Source organism: Emydura macquarii, unplaced genomic scaffold (assembly GCF_026122565.2).
Source record: "Emydura macquarii macquarii isolate MOO-44397 ecotype Brisbane River unplaced genomic scaffold, CSIRO-AGI_Emac_v2 contig_1644, whole genome shotgun sequence".
NCBI lineage: Eukaryota > Metazoa > Chordata > Testudines > Chelidae > Emydura > Emydura macquarii.
The window spans coordinates 12,610,149-12,628,856 of record NW_027131781.1 but is presented as its reverse complement, the minus strand read 5'-3'; the positions used below and the strand labels follow the sequence as shown (position 1 = coordinate 12,628,856).

Genomic DNA, 18,708 nt, shown 5'->3' with positions numbered 1-18,708 from the left:
CCAGAAGTGGCCAACACCTTGTGTTTCAGAGGAAGCAAACACATCCCTAATAATGCACCTGGCCAATTGAGCAATACTGTACCAGGTGGAAGGAATTCCTCCCTGACCTCTGCTGTGTCAGTTTACACCCTAGGGCATGACCTTTGGTTATCCTTATCTTAGCAAGCAGGTTATTCTTACTCATGAAATTATTCGGCCTCTGCAATCAACCTGGCCCTAAAGGATGCCCTCCCTTGCTAAGCCTGTCTTTGTCACAGGAAGAGTAGAGTTAGCGCAATCCGAATCCTCCATGGCTAATTTATACAGTACCACATTGACCTTTTAGAGAATGCCCCACAGCACCACGACGGACTGGAATTTACTGCTAGACATGGGAAATGTGTTGCTCAGTGATATAAAGGCTTTTTCGTGCTGGGATTCGAGCTTGATAGCGGAAATCAAGCAGCAGCTCAACGCTCATTCAACATTTGAGGAAGGAAAAGCAGTTTGGAGGCTCTCCTGGGCCATATTTCATAGCTCCACCAAACAGACTGGTGACTGGAACTGCAGCATGCAAGGTTATTCTAAGGTCTCTCTGGGGGAGGGGAAATGGATTCTTCTCCCTCCACCCACCCTCAGAAAATGAAGAGTTTGGGTAACCAATCAATGCCACGCAGTTCTGCAGTGTTGCTGCAGTGTGTCTGGGGCAGTGCTTTCCAGGGCAGTTGTATTGCAAAGAGCAGGCTGTACATTTCCCAGCAGTGTGTGTAACGCACACTGAACTCCACTGGACCTATTTCAGTTTCATTCATAATTTGTAATGATTTATATCCCTCTTATAAGTAGCGCCCTGGAGCCTCTGAGGCACTTATGATGAGAGCTTACATGGTGGAAAGCAAGCCCAAAAGAAATAATAATAAAAGTAATAAGTTGTAGGGTGGTTTACATCTTCAGGACACTTAATCAATTAATCTGCCAGAAAAGGCGCCAAGATTTTTGGAAACCCTTGAGTCTGCAGTGTTAAGAAGGTACCACCAATATCCTGACCTCAGAAGGCACCACAGTGCCAGAGACAGCCCCCAATACCTTTTAAAATAAAATGCACATTCTCCAAAAAGGAAATGGAAAGGCTTTTTCCAGACTATGCGAAAGATAGAAGTCCCTCAGGACTCAGGCCATGCTGTTAGAGCAGCGAAGAGGAAATGGCAGCAGAACACCAGCTATTGAAGGGCGTCCAATCAATTCTGTAGCGCGTGCTCCTTAAGCACAAAGGAAGGGTCTAGCAGAAACTCACTCAGCTCTTTAACAGGAAAAGGGAGGCAGGCTGCAGAAGAACAGCCATTGCAGTACACAGACAACTTACCTCACGCTGGCAGCTGCATCTGCTAATGTGTCCTGTCTGTAAGGCAACATATGCCCCTTTTCCATCAGCAAAGAATTCCAGGGGTTTCACCTACTCCAAGGCCTATTTGTCAGGCAGCTCCAGATTCTACCTCAGTTTTCATCCTGCATTGCTGGCTGCCTTGACTAATTGGAGTCAGTGTTTTAATATGCATTTTGTCAGACTCACAGAAAGCTGACTCCTGTCTCACTGCTATGGCAGGCTGAGTAAGCATTGGGATTCAAAGAACAGCTGATGCATGATGGAAAACTTCATGGTTTGCAGACAGCCCTGCTTCTGTCTCTCAGATTTCTGTACCACTCCACCAGCCTCCTCTATTGCTACGGACGTTTGCATTCAAGCAAGAGTATAGCTCTTTAGGAGTTTGTCTGCTGCTTCTGAAAGCAACAAACCACTGCTTGGAGCATCACAATTGGCCACTGTGGAAATGACTGGGATGTCACTAGCAGAGGATTGGGACTATAGAAGTGCATAACGAGGAGAGTTTCCTGAGACATTTTCGTAACCTTTTTGCCCCTCAGCTTTAAGTGTTTGATGAACTAGCCATTTGTGCAAAGAAAATTCAGGCTCTGAATTCTGTAACAACCTATCAACTTGGGTACGGCCCTACTTTTACTCAGAGACAGGCTCTTTTTCACTAAGGACATCTGCATGAAAACTGGATTGCGGTTTTCACAACAGCTTGTCTCTTCCAGTCATCCAAAGTCAGGGGCCTGTGTTGCATCCAAAGTAACGACTACAGTTTCCTGCCACTGGCACCAGTGTAGTTAGGAGCAACTCCAATGAACAATGGAATTATAGTGGTGCAAAATGCAGTACAAGGGAAGGGAGAATCAGGCCCATAATGTTTGTAGAAAACTAGGAAGAAAACATTTTTTTCATATGCACAAAGATCCTGTTTCCATGCAAATATCCTCAGAAATAAAAGAAAGAAAGAAGAGAGGAGAGAGATGAACAGAAGTAGAACAAGTTCACTAAAAAATATTTCTAAGAAAATTTAGTGCTGGTGAAAGATTCCAAAACACTATATTGATGAGAGCCACGTAAGTACCTGAACAGCTAGACAGATAGCCCTGGAAACGGAAATTCTTTCTTTCCCAACAAAACAGATGCAGCATAGACAATGGTAGTGTCCTGACAATGCGCCACACCCCAGACTTAGAGGGACCACCTCTGGGGATGGTAAGTGAAGCATTCTCTCTCTGTTCAGTCCTTGGTCTCTCTCCTGAACTGCCGTATAGAGTAGGGTGTCAGTAGTTGAAGTGGTTTCAGTGACAGGGACTCATGTCCTCTAGACACTATATTATGAGAGAATTAGCTCATGCCACATTGGCCACTGAACTTCTAGAAGGAATTTCTGGAAACAGGATAGTTTTCAATGGATGGGGCGGGCCCTGAAGGTTCCATAGCGCTGGCTATACGGCTTGTCTTTGTGGAAGAGGAGATCTAGTGCACAGATGCCATTAGCAGCATGACAGATGTGCTGGGAATTGTTACTATTTCAGAGTAGCGCAACATAGTGCCCTCGAGTTAGAACTCCAGCTGGACAGCCATAGCCGACTCCTCCAGCCTCTAGAAAGATCTTCACTAACACAAGCAGGTGTGCTGCGTCTCTCTGTTAATGCTATTGGACTAGAGCCCTATTTAAGGAGCACGTTTTCCTTGGGGAGGGGCTAAGCCCAGCAAAGCTCTGATCTAATTTGATCCCTGTTTTATTAGGAGATACATCATCTACAGCTTTGAAAAAGTTATTCAAAAGAAAAGAGCATCAGCCTTTCATAATTAACATGCAGCGCCGGTTGCCACGCAGAGAGCAGTTATAATAACTCGGAGTCAATAATTCATAAACTATAATGCATTATTAATCAATTATCGAGGCCTGAATTACATTTAATGAGATTAAACTGATTGGAGCACTAAGCTGTTTGAATCATATTGATTTAATCAATGTGCTTAATTAAACTGTGTACATTTTCCACACAATCATTATTTCCCAGTATCCTGTACAAGTGGTCTCTTTGCTATTCTTCACTCAGGAATTGTTCTAAAAAATTAGTTGAAAATTATTACTTAAAGATAAAGTGTCTTGTTTTCTTTTTATTAAAAAAAAATAAAATCAAACCAACCAATATCATAGAATCATAGAATATTAGAGTTGGAAGGTACCTCAGGAGATCATCTAGTCCAACCCCCTGCTCAAAGCAGGAATATGCCATCTAACTAGCTTGTGTTCGCACATAAGGAAGTGCATGATATTGATCACAAAAATGTGTGGATATCTGAATGAGGCTGTATTCTAAGAAGAGGTCAGATAATCACATCCCATCGGTCTCCATTTATCCATTTCAGAGAGCACACAGAAACCCTAAAGACTTATAGGCATCCCTATATACCTACCCTATAGGTCATCCTTATATCTGTAGTACCCCTACCAGACGTGTGAAACAAGAGAGCCCCCTCCCCCACACTCACATCAGAAGACTTCATTAAACACAAACAGATGCTGCTGCCTCTTCTGTTAACAACCTTAATGTTTTCTCCAGTCTTCTACAGAGAGGATGTGGGGGGGAATGTCTACCATACATATCGGCTGTTATAGACATACATCCATTAGCTTCTGATATACTTTGCCCACTTCCACTGCCACTGCTGTTAGCTAACAGGGACATTTGGATTTCACTTTAAACAAATCATCCTGCAACGCAGCTTTTTGATGCAGCACATGCTGATTAGAAGATAGTCACCATGCACAATGATCAGGGGGAATACTTGTAACAGATTACATAATCAGCATTAATTGCATATCCACAAGTGCATATCCAGGTGTGAAGATGACCTTCTGAATATTTATCATGTAATACAATAAGCAACCATTAGTGACTCAGAAGAGCCTCCACCCCATTCGTGTTGAGGACAACAGTAAATCTCTCATTGACTTCAATGGATGCTGGATGGAGCCCCATGATATTATAATGGTTACTACTCGGTGCTGGGAATACAACTGCAATTCAAATCAGCTGAGGAGAAGGACAGGCTTATGGCAGAAACAGGCCCAGGACTGAGAAGATGCTGTTGCAATCAGAGAATTTCTCTGTTACTTTGTTACAATTCCATGTGCTTCAATTTCTCCATCTGTAAAACAGGAATACATAATGCTTACCTACCTAAGAGAGGGTGGGTAAAGCTAAATCCATTCATTTTTGAAAAGCACTTACAGATCCTGAGATGAAAGGATTTCTAAAAGGATACAGTAATATTCTTACCCACACATTTCCAGGATTAATTTATATGTCCATTATAGTTCATAGATTCATAGAACAGTAAAATAATAGGTTATCATAACTAGAAAAGATCTACCATACCAACTCAATGCATAGCAAGTAGAGGTGTTCTGAAATTTTTCATCAACCTGTTTTTTTTATGTAAATGTTGTTTTTGTCTAAATCAAAACCTTTCAAAAACACATCTATTTTGATTAAATTTTGTTCAGGAAAAAAACTAAGCATTTCAAAGATGTCAAAACATCCCATTTTGACATTTTCACAAAGGAATGTTTTCCATCTTTCATTTCAAAACAACTTTTTGCAACAAAATTTATTTTTTATACTGTAAAAATATTTATAAAAGTTTTAAAAGGTCAAAATCAAAAGGAACATAAGAATGGCCATATTGGGTCAGACCAATGGTCCATCTAGCCCAGTATTCTGTCTTTTGACAGTGGCCAATGCCAGATGCTTCAGAAGGAATGAATGGGACATGACAATTATTGAGTGATCCATCCTGTCATCTGGTCCCAGCACTGGCAGTCAGGATATGTCTACACAACAAAGAAAAACCCATGGCTGGCCCTTGCCAGATGACTCTGGTTCACAGGGCACAGGTTGCAGGGCTGTTTCATTGCTGTGTAGACATCTAGGCTTAGGCTAGAGCCCAAGTTCTGGGACCTCTGCAGGGTCCTAGCACGGGGCAGCCACAGGTTTTTCTTTGCTGTATAGATATACCCTCAGCGGCTTAGGGAAACCCAGAGCATGGGTTTGCCTCCCTGACCATCTTAACTAATAGCCATTGTTGGACCTATCCTCCAGGATAATATTTTGATTGTTATCCAATCAAAGCATTTTGATTGACCCAAAATAAATTGTGTTTCACAGGAAATTTTTTGCTTTCCTTCCCATTCTGGAAAGGAAAATATTCAAAAATGCACCAAATTTTGCTCCTGCCCAGCTCTAAGAATGAGCCAATTAAATCCACTGGAAGAAAGACTCAGTTCCCTCCACCCAACACAACCGAAACTGCCATTCATTCATCAGCCTCCTTAGGTTTCTAGGTTTTAATTTAATCATCTGTTACAGTGACAAGGCACTGATACACTTGCTCTAGCTTAGAGAGGAAAGTTTCGTCATTACCTGGCTTTAAATGATTGGTTCTTTTAATTATTGGTCTTTGAACAGCTAATCCATGCATTCATTCTGCTCTTTACCATAACTTTCTGTGGTGCCTGTGGGCTAATAAACTGGTATGTCACCAGAGCATTCCTTCATGACATCACTGGGACCTACATATAGTAACATGTCTGGCAAAACAGTTGTCAGCTTTGCTTGGAAAAACAATTCATTTGAACTGGAAGCGCTTACTGGTAGATTATGGCAGATGCTGCGTGTATGTCCCTTTCCCAAGATTTCTTCAGATACATGTTGCCTATATTGGGACTACTTGAGATTATTATTTTCCTTCCTACCATTACATATCATCAGCTGAACAAGAGAGAGAGACATGGTGGGGAAAAAATTCAATCCAGCATCCCTGTGCACACCTTCTACATATGAACTCCTCAGACCTGTATGTTATATGCTCCAACCCAAGGCACAAGTCCCACTGCAATTTTTAGCAGGCTACTTTGAACCCACTAGCACACGTCTGTCTACATAGACATATCCTTGGTCTCTATGAGTCTCATTTTCCCATCTGAAAATTGGGAATAATAATATTTCCTTGCCTCCCAGGGATGACTGTAAGGTGCTCAGATACTATAGGGATGAGGATCATAGAAGTAACTAGACAGATAGAGAGGTGCACCATCTGCATTGAAAATCCTGGACACCTGATGGCAATGCAATGGCAAGTCCATTGTCTGCTTCCATTTCAGCTTGGCACAGGGCATTACCAAGAGCTTTCATGCGGCTGATGAGCTCTATGTCTGACAGGTTGCTGTGCATATCCAATATATAATGCTGTGGGTTCAGAATGTGCAAACTAGCATGGAACATGGGTGTAGGCTGTGCTCCCTCTATTGGGTATGAGACTGTTTCCTTCCTTTGGGGCGGTAACTTAGGACCAAACCTGAGAAGAGCAGAGCACCTGAAATTCCCCTTGACTTCCCTGGGAGCTGCAGTAGCCCAGCATCTGTCAGGATTTGGCCCTTTGCTGTTCTTTCACTTGAGAATCTCTCCCCTCTCCCAGCAAGGAGCCCCTCTTCCTCCCTCCACCCAGCAAGGAGAAAGACTAGGGTCGGAACAGTTGGAAGCAAAGCCTCCAAAGGGGAGATTCTTTCATAACCCTTCTCTCTCTTCCCCTCCGTGCCGTTAATTTTTAAAACCACTCAGAAATGACAACTTCAAACCCACGGCAGATGTAGTGCAGCGGCTCGTCACACCCAGGGGAGCTTGCTTTTCCATATTATTCTAAGAACTGCTACTGTCTTCCAAGGAAAAGCTTTTAGCATAATTTGGCAGGCTGAATCTGCTCAGAACAAGTCTTTGTGAGAAGCAAATGTGGGGTGGGGGCGTGGAAGGGGGAACAAGTAGAAGAAGGAGAGGTGAGAGAAAGAGAATCCTCCTGCTCTTTGAATGAGCATGCTACATGCTGGCAGCTTTGGAGACAAGTGATTTTCTTTTTGTCAGAAGGCAAGCAGGGGCCTTACGGTTGGGATAAGGGGCAAAGACGCCGTAATTCAGGGGGATGCTTGGACTTCCTATAGAAGAAAGGTTTGCGAACAGCAAAGGAAAAGGGACCCAAAGCACAGCACTTTGCCCCTGCCACCCAGCATCCTGTGGTTTTCTGAAAATCAAACTTGTCCAGCCTCTGTCTTTCTATTCTAATATGTCAGTAATAATAACACAAGGGATAAACAGCATGATAGCAAAAGCAGGTCAGAGGTAGGTGGAGGAGAGGGGGCAAAGGTAACTGTGCTGAAATGAGCCCCATAAACTGAGCAGGAGAGGGAAGGCCTAGTCTGAAAAAAAAAACCAATTTCCTTTTCCTTCAACATGATGCGCATGTGCAACTCTGGGAACGTGTACAGCTTGTGCTTCTCATTAACAAGCTGCACATTAATAAATTTAACTCAGACAAACGTAACCATCCTTGGACCACATTAATCAAAAGCCTGACAAGACCAATCTAAAGAGCTGAGAGAGAAAAATAAAGCACAGCCAACGCAGAGGGTGTCATGCACTGATTTTCTGTACCTCTCCTGCCCAACATCCCAGCATTCTTTGTGTTCACAGTAACGCCTCCCCACCAAATCTTTCCTTCCATACAGATGGCCGTACCCCCCCGCAGCATCGTGCTGTGCTTGCCCAGTGCACTTTGTGAAGCAATCTCTTTCCTCCCCACCCCGTGTGTCTAATAAAGAAAACAGAGGAGGATTATAGGGAGAAAAACAATTTCAAAGGCAAGCAAAACAACTAAGGCTTCTGGGAAACACGAATTGCCTAGAGACCTAGAAAGGAAAAGAAAACAACAAGGGACATCAACAACAACTTCTTATTCCTCCACGGGTTGAGTCCTCCCAGGATGCAGCTCTGCATCACCTCTTGAGTTAAAAAGGTATGTATGCAGGGTCTGCCCAAGCAATGGAAGTAATTCCCAGGAAGTCTGCTCCCTTGGGCCTTGCAGGATTCAGTTCTTTGTACATTAGTTTTTGTTGGGCTAGGTTTTTATCATGGCAAAAAAGTGGGAAAAGAGGCTCCTTCATCAGTGAAACTACCTCAGAGAAAGGAGGGTTATCATACAAACTAAGGAACAGCTGCCAATCAAAGCAACGCAAAGCAGCAAAAATTAAGCTCAGCATGCCCCCTAAAAAGCCATTTTTAACCAAGCTGCTTAAATGAAATAAACACATACATGATTATTCAGGCTCGTCTGGAGGCAGCCCATGTCACAAACCACAGTACCTGGTTTTCCTGCTCTTTCATTTGATAAAACAAATATTTCCCAATGCATCACACTGTCATTCACAGAGCATGCTATAGGTGCCCATGATATACAAGAAAAATGACTCAGCCTTGTCCCCACCTCATTGCCCCAAACAACTTCCAACTGAGTTCAGAGGATATTATTTCAATAGTTCAATTCATCCATTACTAAAGCTGGGTGAGTTTTTTTCAGCCAAATTAAAATGCAGTTTTGGTGACACTGAAGGGTTTCATGAATGTGTGTCGATTCTGTCAAACTGTTCATTTTGAACAAAACAAAACAAAAGTTCAGAAAGAGATCAGAACTTTTTGGTTTGATTTTTTTGCCATGTTGGTATACTGGAAAGTGTTAAGGGCTGTCATCACCCAGATCTTTTATCTGTAGACAATCACAGATCTCATTAAAGCTGAGAGGTGTGCTAAGTTACACTTCATCCAGGCTAAATGGAAGCCACAATTAATACTTCTTTATGTGATAATGGACACAACAGAAAGCCACCAACAAATGGACTAGGCCACATGGCAAAACCTGAGCGGACGTAAGCTGTAGGGTTGGAGGTGTGTCCCTGGGACTGACAACCAGTTGTGTATATGAGTGGCAGAAAACAAGAGGAGAAGTCGTGAGTATGGCCCTGAGAAGGAGCTGAGGGACACAGTCCCTTGGGGCCCAGGACTAGATGGAAAGGTGGGCTCAGAAATTGTAATCAAGGGAACTGACTGCTGTGTGTTTCTACCGTGTTCAGGGAAGCAGAACTTCATGCTCATTCCTTGTAAATAAACAGGTTTATGTCAAATAAGTACCTGAAGCACATGGAGCAGCAGCTAATTGCTCAGACCAGGGAGGCAACGATAAAAATAACAGTCATGCCAACAATCAAGTTCTCTCCCTCTTCGACAATGCCTCCAGTTTCCAGTGTATAAAGCTGTTTAATTGTAAGGTTGAATTGGGCAACTTTGTGATTTTGCTTGAAAATTTCACCCTGAAATTCTGCATTCATGATCAGAAGTGGTGATAATTCCACAGTAAATACTCCCTAAATGAAAATACATAGACACTTTACGATAGTGAAGCATAACCACAGCATAATTACACTGTAATATTAATGTAACTATGGTCACTGTGTTATAAACTGGAACCAAAAATGGAACCTGTAACTTTCACCAGCCCTAGAAGGGAAAGAAAGCAGAAAGGCAAAATTCTCTTCTCTGATCCACATAGTAGTAGTCAACTCTGATATTTCTGTGCTCCCTTTATGTATGGACCTGGTGTTGATGTCCCACATATATACTGCTGTGCACAACTGATCGGGTGCAAATTCAGATATCAAAATGTTCATAGAATTGTATTGCTGGATATCTCAGTGATGTAAAGATGTACTTTTTTGTTACACCTTGCATCCCCAAAAGATCCCAAAGCAATTTATGAAGTTCACAAATCTTACATAGGAATTCCTTCACCCCCTATTTAAGTGCAGCCACCTCCTGGGTGCAGCGTAGCAACTTCAATATTTAATAGCATGCAGCATGCAAACACTACTCCATGGGTTAGCAGGGAAAGTGAGGACTAATGCTGTGTCCAGCTGAATGTAAGGTGAGAATCTAAGGAGACAGAATGGAATTACAAGAGTTGGAATTTGATCCAGGGAAGAGCGTTTACACCCCTCTTCCTTATGAAAAGTGCTGTGGGATTTATGATGACCACAAATAGCCAATACCTTTTTATATCTCACTTTAAAGATTTTATGTAAGTACTTACAGAACTGCTCCAGGTCATCCCTGCTTTTAGACTCTGGCATGGCAGTGACTGTGAGCAGTGGGCACGGGTTTCCTCCCAGAGTCTGGCACAGTGTCTGCTGTCTGTAGTAGACCTTCTCGGGACTCCTGGTTTCTTCCAGGATCTCAAGGTGGGACTGAAAAAGAAGCAAGGAAGCAGCTTTCAAATGAGCTCATGCTGTTTTGATAACTCATTTTATTTCTGTCTCAGAAATCAGAAATCTTTGATAACTCATTTTATTTCTGTCTCAGAAATCAGAAATCTGTCTCAGTATTTATTTATACTGTGCCCACACCTTAGAATCTGGGTGGTAATTTCCTCTGTTATTACTCTTCTTTCTTCTGTCAGTCAGAACTCCCTCCCTCTCGATGTCCAGTGTGAATACTCTAATAAGTTCATTACAACATGGACACCTGTCCCACAGGAAACTTGGCTAAAACCATCAACTCATTTCATGCAGGACACCAAGCAACCATCAGATGACAACAGCTTTTGATATCTGCCAATATGGGTTAAATTTCAGCCAATGACCTGGAGACAAAAGACTCCAAATCTTACCACCAGTCCTTTGATACATCTGTCTATTCCACCCCAATCATCTAGTGTCTAATTGAACAAATACAATTGGATATCTACAATGATCTACAACATAAACCAAAATTATTACACCTATTTAATTATCTTGCATAGATATAGAAGTTTTGTTACAATCAATTACTTATATGCTATAGTAACCAATGAAACTTAACAGTACCATTTCTACCATAGATACCACACAACGGACTATTGCATTATAGCTTCACGTGCAAACATTTAGCATATCAATCTTTTAAAAATGAATTACTCCTCATCAAATACACTTGATTACTAACAGTCAAAAAACAATGCATTAGTGAGTGCACCCACTGAAAATGAAGTTCCTCAGTGTATATGCTGTGAATAAGTCTGCAATTATTAAATATATATGATATTATTAGAAATGTTCTTAAATCACTAGCTCCACACAGAAGTTTATCATCTTCCCAAATGCCCTTGGATTACTAATCACATTTACTTTATTACTGATCTGTAAGAAAAGACATATTTCACCCACACACACGTGCTCTAAAATAAAACTTACTGCTGCACAGACCCGAGCTAGAATTTGTTCATCATGCAAATTACAGTAGTAGAATAATCTTCCAAAGGGAAATGTGCAAGTCCCATCACTCACATCATTTTAAATTAGCCTGGTCAAAGCTGCTCTGGAGAATAGATTGTAGGTAACTATCCTACTTTGCCCAACAGCTGGACATAATTATTGGCTCTTTTCCATTTCTAATACCCACTGTCCAAATCCTGATGTCCTTCACTCAGTTTTAATTCATTCAATCCTTGGTGAGGCAAAATTCTCATCGACTTCAAGGAACATTTTACCTGAGTAAGCAGTGAGTAAGGAATGAGTAAGTACTTCATGAGCTGACCCTGTGAATCTAAGAATAACAACATCCTTTCATCTCAATTCTAACCATTCAGGCTAGATACTCAGGGATTCCCACAGAGTACAAACTCTCAAAGCATTGCAATCCCACATACCAACAGAAGAAATCAATACATACTGAAATCATGACTTGGTACCGTACTTCGGTAATAAAGAATTCAGTAGGCCCTTCCTCACATCCCTCGGTCTCACAGTCCGCTACTCTCCTGATGGCTGCAGCACACACCTGTCTTCACAGTAACAGCTTAAGTATATGCCACATTCAACTTCTGGAGCTCTCTCTGGGTTCCAAATTGGCTCATGGAAGTAATTGGGTCCAATGGGCCTGGTGCAGATAGGCTTACAAGCATGTTTTGGACAGCCTGGGCTTGACCTGAGGGATCTCAGGTACTGAATTCAGCTTTTCTGAACATCTGTAGTGGGATGCGAAGCAGTCAACTGTGTGCTGTGGTTTGGAATGGAAATGAACCTAATACAGACTCCGTTGCCATGCTGGGCTTTTCACACAGAGCTACATGGCTGGTGTTACATAAGAAAGGATGTTTTGCTTTCCTTGATGGTCTGCTCCTCCATTCTTGTGCAATAGGAAAATGGTACATTTAATGAGATCTGAGCTTTAGAAATAGGGGGGCCAAAAGAGCTCCATCCACCCTTTTATTGCCCATAGCAACAGGGATTGGGTAAAAGGCATCAATGGCAAGACAATTAAAGGGGGCTGAGAAAAGGGGACGGAGCCAGCCTGAATGTCCAGTATCTTCACTTTTGGGACGATTTCTCTCTCACGCTTAATGGTGAAGCAAAGTGCTCCCTGGGATCCTCCATTTGTTCCCTTTATTATTCCCTTCTTTAGAAGCCTCACCAGGAGCTCTCCCACCAGTACAGCTGAGAAGGTGAGTCGGATACACCTTCCTGCAAACCTCACGACATCATTCACTAGCTGGCCAATGAGGGGCGCTAAGGAGCAATGTGAGCAAATCCTCCCCCCCTGAGGAGGGCAAACTTAACATCCATTTCAACACGGCTTTGAGACAGTAATGCCTTATGCTTTGGGCTGGTTTGTTTTTTCACACACACATTGGGAGCACAACTGGGGTCATCTAACTGATGAAGAGAACACAGCTGACAGAGTAAATCTGAAACAGGCCCTGCACTTCAATATTGCACACTGCAGCTTGGCCGACAGCAAGTCATTACATTATGGCCGAAAAATATTAGCCACATAGGAGAAGCCGTCAGCCTTTTCCTCCTAGCTTGCCATTAGCCCACAGCAGTCCACACGCTAAGAATAGATGCCGGAGCACAGAATGAATGGTGACATGTTTGGCTTGGCTGGTAAATACTAAAAAGATTCTCAGTGTTTAATCACAGCCTGTTCCACGTAGCTAACACTCAAGGCTATCCTTCTACTCCATCCTGACCTCCAGAGTGATCAGAGACTGTTGTTGTGGACAAGGCAATGAAAGCATTATGAGAAATAGCTAGCATCCTGTGAGCAGTGCTATGAAGGATTATATATATGTGCCATATCAAATACTACTCATGATCTTGTTCCCGTTTGTCTCCTCCTGGGACTGGTCAACATTACCATCAGTGCAGAGTACGTGTAAGGGTAATGGTAGGCCAGGTAGCAGAAATCCTCGCCGTGAGGGAACGTGATGGTGAAGGTGAGTGTGTAGTAGGATTTCCCTCGCACGCCTCCCGCTGCGGCTGCACTACGGCGGTAATGGTTTCTAGAAGAAGAAAAAGAGAGGGAATAAACGTAGTCAGCTTCTGGGTCTTCATCTTAGGTGCTCATGCAAGAAATGAACCATCTGACAGGTCTCCCTCACGAATGAGCTGTGGAGGAGCTCCAACCACAACCAGCTATGGTGCAAACTCTAAGTGGGCCACATTCAGATGCAGTTGACCTTGTTCCGGTGACAGACAATGCAGCGTGCAACACAGTGCTACTGAACAGCCTCCAGCGTACAGCTACAGGCCATGTTACAGCAGGTAGGTGAGAGGGTGGGGAAAGCAACAGACATGGAGACACAGGCAGCACAGTGATGGTTAGTGCCAGCATGCTGGGCTGGATTCAAGCAAGTTATCTGGCACCCAATGGTCGTAGAGGACCAGAGGGGAGCAGTGAGTTGGAGGCAAAGCAGCTGGTGGCAGCACTGGGCATAGTTTGACGCTTCCAGTTCATCTAGCGTGGGGAGGTGAAGGTGGGGAGAGGGCAGAGGTGGGTGGGGAGAGGCTATCTAAGAGTCTATGAAGATTATGGAGGAGTAGACATTGAAGGGGTGAGAACCCAGTCAGTGAACTGGCCATTAAATCCCTGTAAGAAAGGTAGAATTGGAACAATATATAAAGATAGGGGAAAAGTGAGGTGAAGGGACATGAGCAAAATCCTCCATATGCCATCAAAGGCACAACCCAGGACTGAGCAGAGCCGGGAGCTGGGATTGAGAGGAAGTGGAAATGACCTCATGGAGACTTACAACTCACGGGCCAGCCCAATCACCCCCTCCGGATCTTTCCCTTTCAGTAACAAGGGGGCACCTGGCTCTTCAAGACTCCACAAATCTCCCTTAGCATTTTCGGCACAACCCCTCTTGCGGGGGATTAACTCTAATCAAGACGTGGCTTCTGGATAAGAAGGAACATTTTCTTTCAGCACAGATGAAGAGCCAATTCATGCACTTTAGAGAGAAATATCATGGCAAATTGCACCCAGAAGTATATTTCAAACAATATTTTTCCCACATTGCACCAATTATGCTGTTGCCAAACCTTCTGATTCTGAAGGACTGTGAGGCTTTTTGACAAATGTTATCATCAATGTTGCATTAAAATGCAAAATACTGGAGGAAACCAAAAGATGCAATTTCAGCTCCTGAAATTTACAATACCAGTTTATTTTTCTGTTGTTTTTATTCAAGGGGGTGAAAAGAGGAGATAATTATTCTTCTCAAATCCTCCAGAATAATCAGTTCTTCATCTACAGAAATACACAGCACATTTCTTTTCAAAGCAAGTGAATTTAGTGGTTACGGATGCGTGAGGTGAATGGCACTGGCTAGAGGAAGGAATCACACAGGCAGCATTCCTGCTTTAATGGCACAGAGAAAAGGGAGTGATTTTATGCTCAGCTGACGCCCCCTCCCAGACCCGTTTCTCTCTGCTATTTGCAAACAAACAAAAACCAGGTAATAAATAATTTTAAACATTAGAGTGAAATCCTGACTCCATTCAAGTCAACGGATTTGACTTCAGTGGGGCCAGGATTTCACCCACATTTTCTTAAAAATCAAGACAACATAACACCTTCTTCCAGTGAATCTGGGTATCAATGGAGGGTCAGGAGCCATCTCTTGTATGATTTACATGGATAGGACTTATCCTTTCCTCCCAAAAGCTCTGCACTCTTTCCAGAAGCTGATAAATTGGTTCTTAGAAAGAATGTACAAGACCCAATGGTGACTTTATCAGCATGAAACCTACATCTTCTGTGCATTTGAATCCCTATATTAGTCAAATCATAAAGCTTGCTATTGTCCTTCAAACATACTGTGTACAGGCAGTTAACCTCTGACAGCAACTACTGCAAGTTAATTAATAATTATAATAATGCTCATCACTTACTTTGTAGAGCGCTTGTCATGTTCAAAGCCCTTTACAAAGATTAGTTAATTAAACCTCACAAACTCCTTATCTGTTAACATTCTTTGGGAACCTACAAGGTAAATAAGTCAGTATAATTATCCCCATTTTACAACTGGGGAAACTGAGACAGAGAGGTGAAGAGACATGCCCAAAGCCACAGAGTGAGTCAGTAGCAGAACTGAGATAAGAACCCAGGAGTTCAAAGGCTCCACACCAGGCAGCAGCAGTGTGACTCACTCAAATGCCCTTTGACTCCCTTCACTACCTGCAGCATTTCACCAATAGAAAGCATTGCTGGCCCTGGGAGGAGTGATAAATGGAATATGATGGGATATCAGTTTAAACTAAAGTAGCAGAGGAAAATTCATATATACCATAACTTTAGGCCCACCGGAAATGGGTCAAATATAACAATGAAATATCTATCTTCTCTCTACTCTGTCCATCCCCAAGGGCCCTCCTTGTCCTGCTACCTTTTAACCCCATTGAAATGTATGTGCTTGTTTTTCTTCCCCCCATGGACCTGTTCTTAGGTTTCCAGTGTGGTGGGTGTATGTGACTCTCTCTCACACACACACACACACACACACACATTTAGTAAATGCAGGAAAAGCAGGATGCCTGGATCTATATAGGTAGGGCGTCTGGTGGAAAAATCAGTAACAAAAACCAAGTAACAAGAAATGGCTGGCGGGTATTACTGGGTCTGGTAAATGGCTCCTGGAACACAATGTAGTGGAGGTCCCTTTCCAAGGACCGGACCCTGTGAGGGTGTTCTCATTTTTGAGTCTCTAGTCAGAATCTGTTGAAAACAGCAGCTCCCCCTAGTGACCTGAAAGAGACCATTCTTCTGGCCAAACTACAAGCTGGGCACATGCCCACATACGACCCCATCAATGTTTTAATCCTGGCTAACCAAGACCACCCTTAGGACTGAAAAGGGAGATGCCATTCCATGGCATATTTAAGCATTGACTTCTCTCCTAGAAACTAACAAGACCAGGTAGCACTGACTGTCATGGTGATTTTTAATAGTGTGAACACAAGGACCCTGGAAAAAGAGGTGAAACCCTCTCTGTGGCATCAGAAAGGCCACCAAAAACACCTATCAAATAGGAATGAGTAAGTCATTAGTGACCCGGGCAGGATTCCAACTGGTGAACTAGATACAAACCGTTTCCTAGCGCATGATCAACCCCCTGAACCATCCAACCACCGGAGAAGTTGGAGGTTAGATAATGAGCTGAAAACAGATAGTGGAACTGAATGCCCAAGTGCATTCTCACCAATTCAACATGCTGACATTGTTCCTTAAATAATTTGCTGGAAAGGAATATTATTTTGTGTGTTAACATAAACTGCCAAGACGACAAGTGAATTAGACAATCTTATAATAACTGTGGCTGTTTATCATGGGTGTATCCTGGCACTTCACACAGGGAAGCAATAAAACAGAGCAGCAGTGTCACTGAGATTCCTTTTGACAGCTGAGTTGCTAATATTCTCCATAACATAAAATCTCTCTCATGAGATGTATGGGAAAGGTATGTGATGGCAGAGTGGTACTACAACATCCATCTTCATGAGTGAGCTACCCCATCTCTGCTCACCAGTGAAGATGAATGTCAGGAGAGATCAGCCAGCACGTATTACACAGTGTATGCACCTTTCCTCCTGCTGTCCTTCAACTCAGAGGCTGCTTTAGCTCTGAGCTGTGGAAGATGAGAAATGATGGGGGGGTGAGAGTGAGTGGGCATGTTAGCATCTCTGAGTTTCCCCTTACTTATGCATTCAACGTCACAGCCACCTTTCCTCCAAGCAAGGACGGCTGGATGAGGCTTCCTCCAGAACCCATCACCACCCTGGGCAGAGTGCTGGGGAAAGATACGGGGCTCGTCCACCAAAACACAGAGCGTGCTGTCTTCATTGTGCTCCCCCCTCAACCAGCGTGGGGAGCCACAGACTTTGATTGCTCCTAGATAATCTGCTGCCTACTGACTGGCATGCCACTGTATAAGCTTCAGTGATTGGGGAGCTGCTCTGTCACCAGTGAAAGGAGAAGGGTTGTGTGTACACGTGTGTGTTAACATAGAAAGAACAAAAGATTGACATATAACTGAGTGTGCAATTGGAAGACACTGCATATTCCAGAACAACACAATCCTATGCTATGCTAATGTCTCAACTGTATCCTGGTCCAGGATAGGATTAAAAATGTAATTGCACATTCATGGCTTAAATTTAAGAGTCAGCTGCTATTTAATCACCACACAATAACTGCCTTGTTAATGACATTAGGAGCCATTACTATCAGAATCAGCACATAGGCATTGCATGTCCTGCATCTGCTGCTGCCTATTCTGCCTGCACCCATGAGCCCATGCCCACAGAAGCCAAAGGCAACAGACCTAGTGCAGCATTTAGCACAATGGGGCCCCACTCTTGGTTAGCCCTTGGCCACTACCAGAAAAACATGCTTAATAATAAAAATGAAGGCATGTAAGGGCCAGCTGTCTGACAGCAGCACATAAGCTTCTGAGAAGCAGGAGAGATTAACTGCACAAAGATCAGTGCTCGGGTATTATTTGGGCAAGGTAAATGGCTATTCAAGCTGTTACTGACAAGACACCATTTGGAGGCAAGAGAACCATGATCCCGGACCTCCAAGAAAGCTTTATTTGGGGAGTTTGGGTTTGTTTTCACAGGGAACTGGAAGGTTTTTTTTACTCCTTCCATGACGTGAGTTTGGAGCTCAGTGTTTCTCCTGCAAGGCAATAACATCGCAGTAAAGGCACCGGCAGTATTTGGATTGACTGAGATGTCATGCGTGGGAGTGAGAACAATGATATTTAAGCCTCTGGGTCAAATGTACAAACACCAGTCAAAAAAACCAAAAAGTTTCTTTTGCAAGGAGAAGTTCCTTCCTTCCACGTGGGGTTCTCCTAGCCCCTAAACCACATGATCATGTCTGGATGAGATTGCCCTATACTGTGACACATATGTTTCATTATGAAACTGAATACAGGTTAAGTTGAACAAGCAGAGCTTAATTAAACCCCTGCACTACTCTGCCCATGTGACTGAATTCCTTCCAGCCTAACTCCCCGCTTTCCTGGTGTCCCATCAATAACAGTCCCTCCAGCGAACATGGGCCCTCTTACTCCAGTTCCACTGATCATGATACATCTTCCCTATTTTACAAACATTTTAATATAAACAGTAAAAAAATATA

At 43.1% G+C, this 18,708-nt stretch overlaps 1 protein-coding gene across 1 annotated transcript in view; it reads right to left on the bottom strand.

The window, feature by feature from the left end:
- Positions 1-18,708, bottom strand: part of AGBL1 (AGBL carboxypeptidase 1) — a 338,276-nt gene that overhangs the window by 225,111 nt on the left and 94,457 nt on the right. Inside the window, exons 16-17 of the mRNA XM_067555656.1 lie at positions 13,417-13,561; positions 10,334-10,487 (exon numbers count right to left, since the gene is read on the bottom strand). Of these exons, the coding sequence (XP_067411757.1) occupies positions 10,334-10,487; positions 13,417-13,561 (299 nt within the window). The remainder of the gene's footprint in view (positions 1-10,333; positions 10,488-13,416; positions 13,562-18,708) is intronic.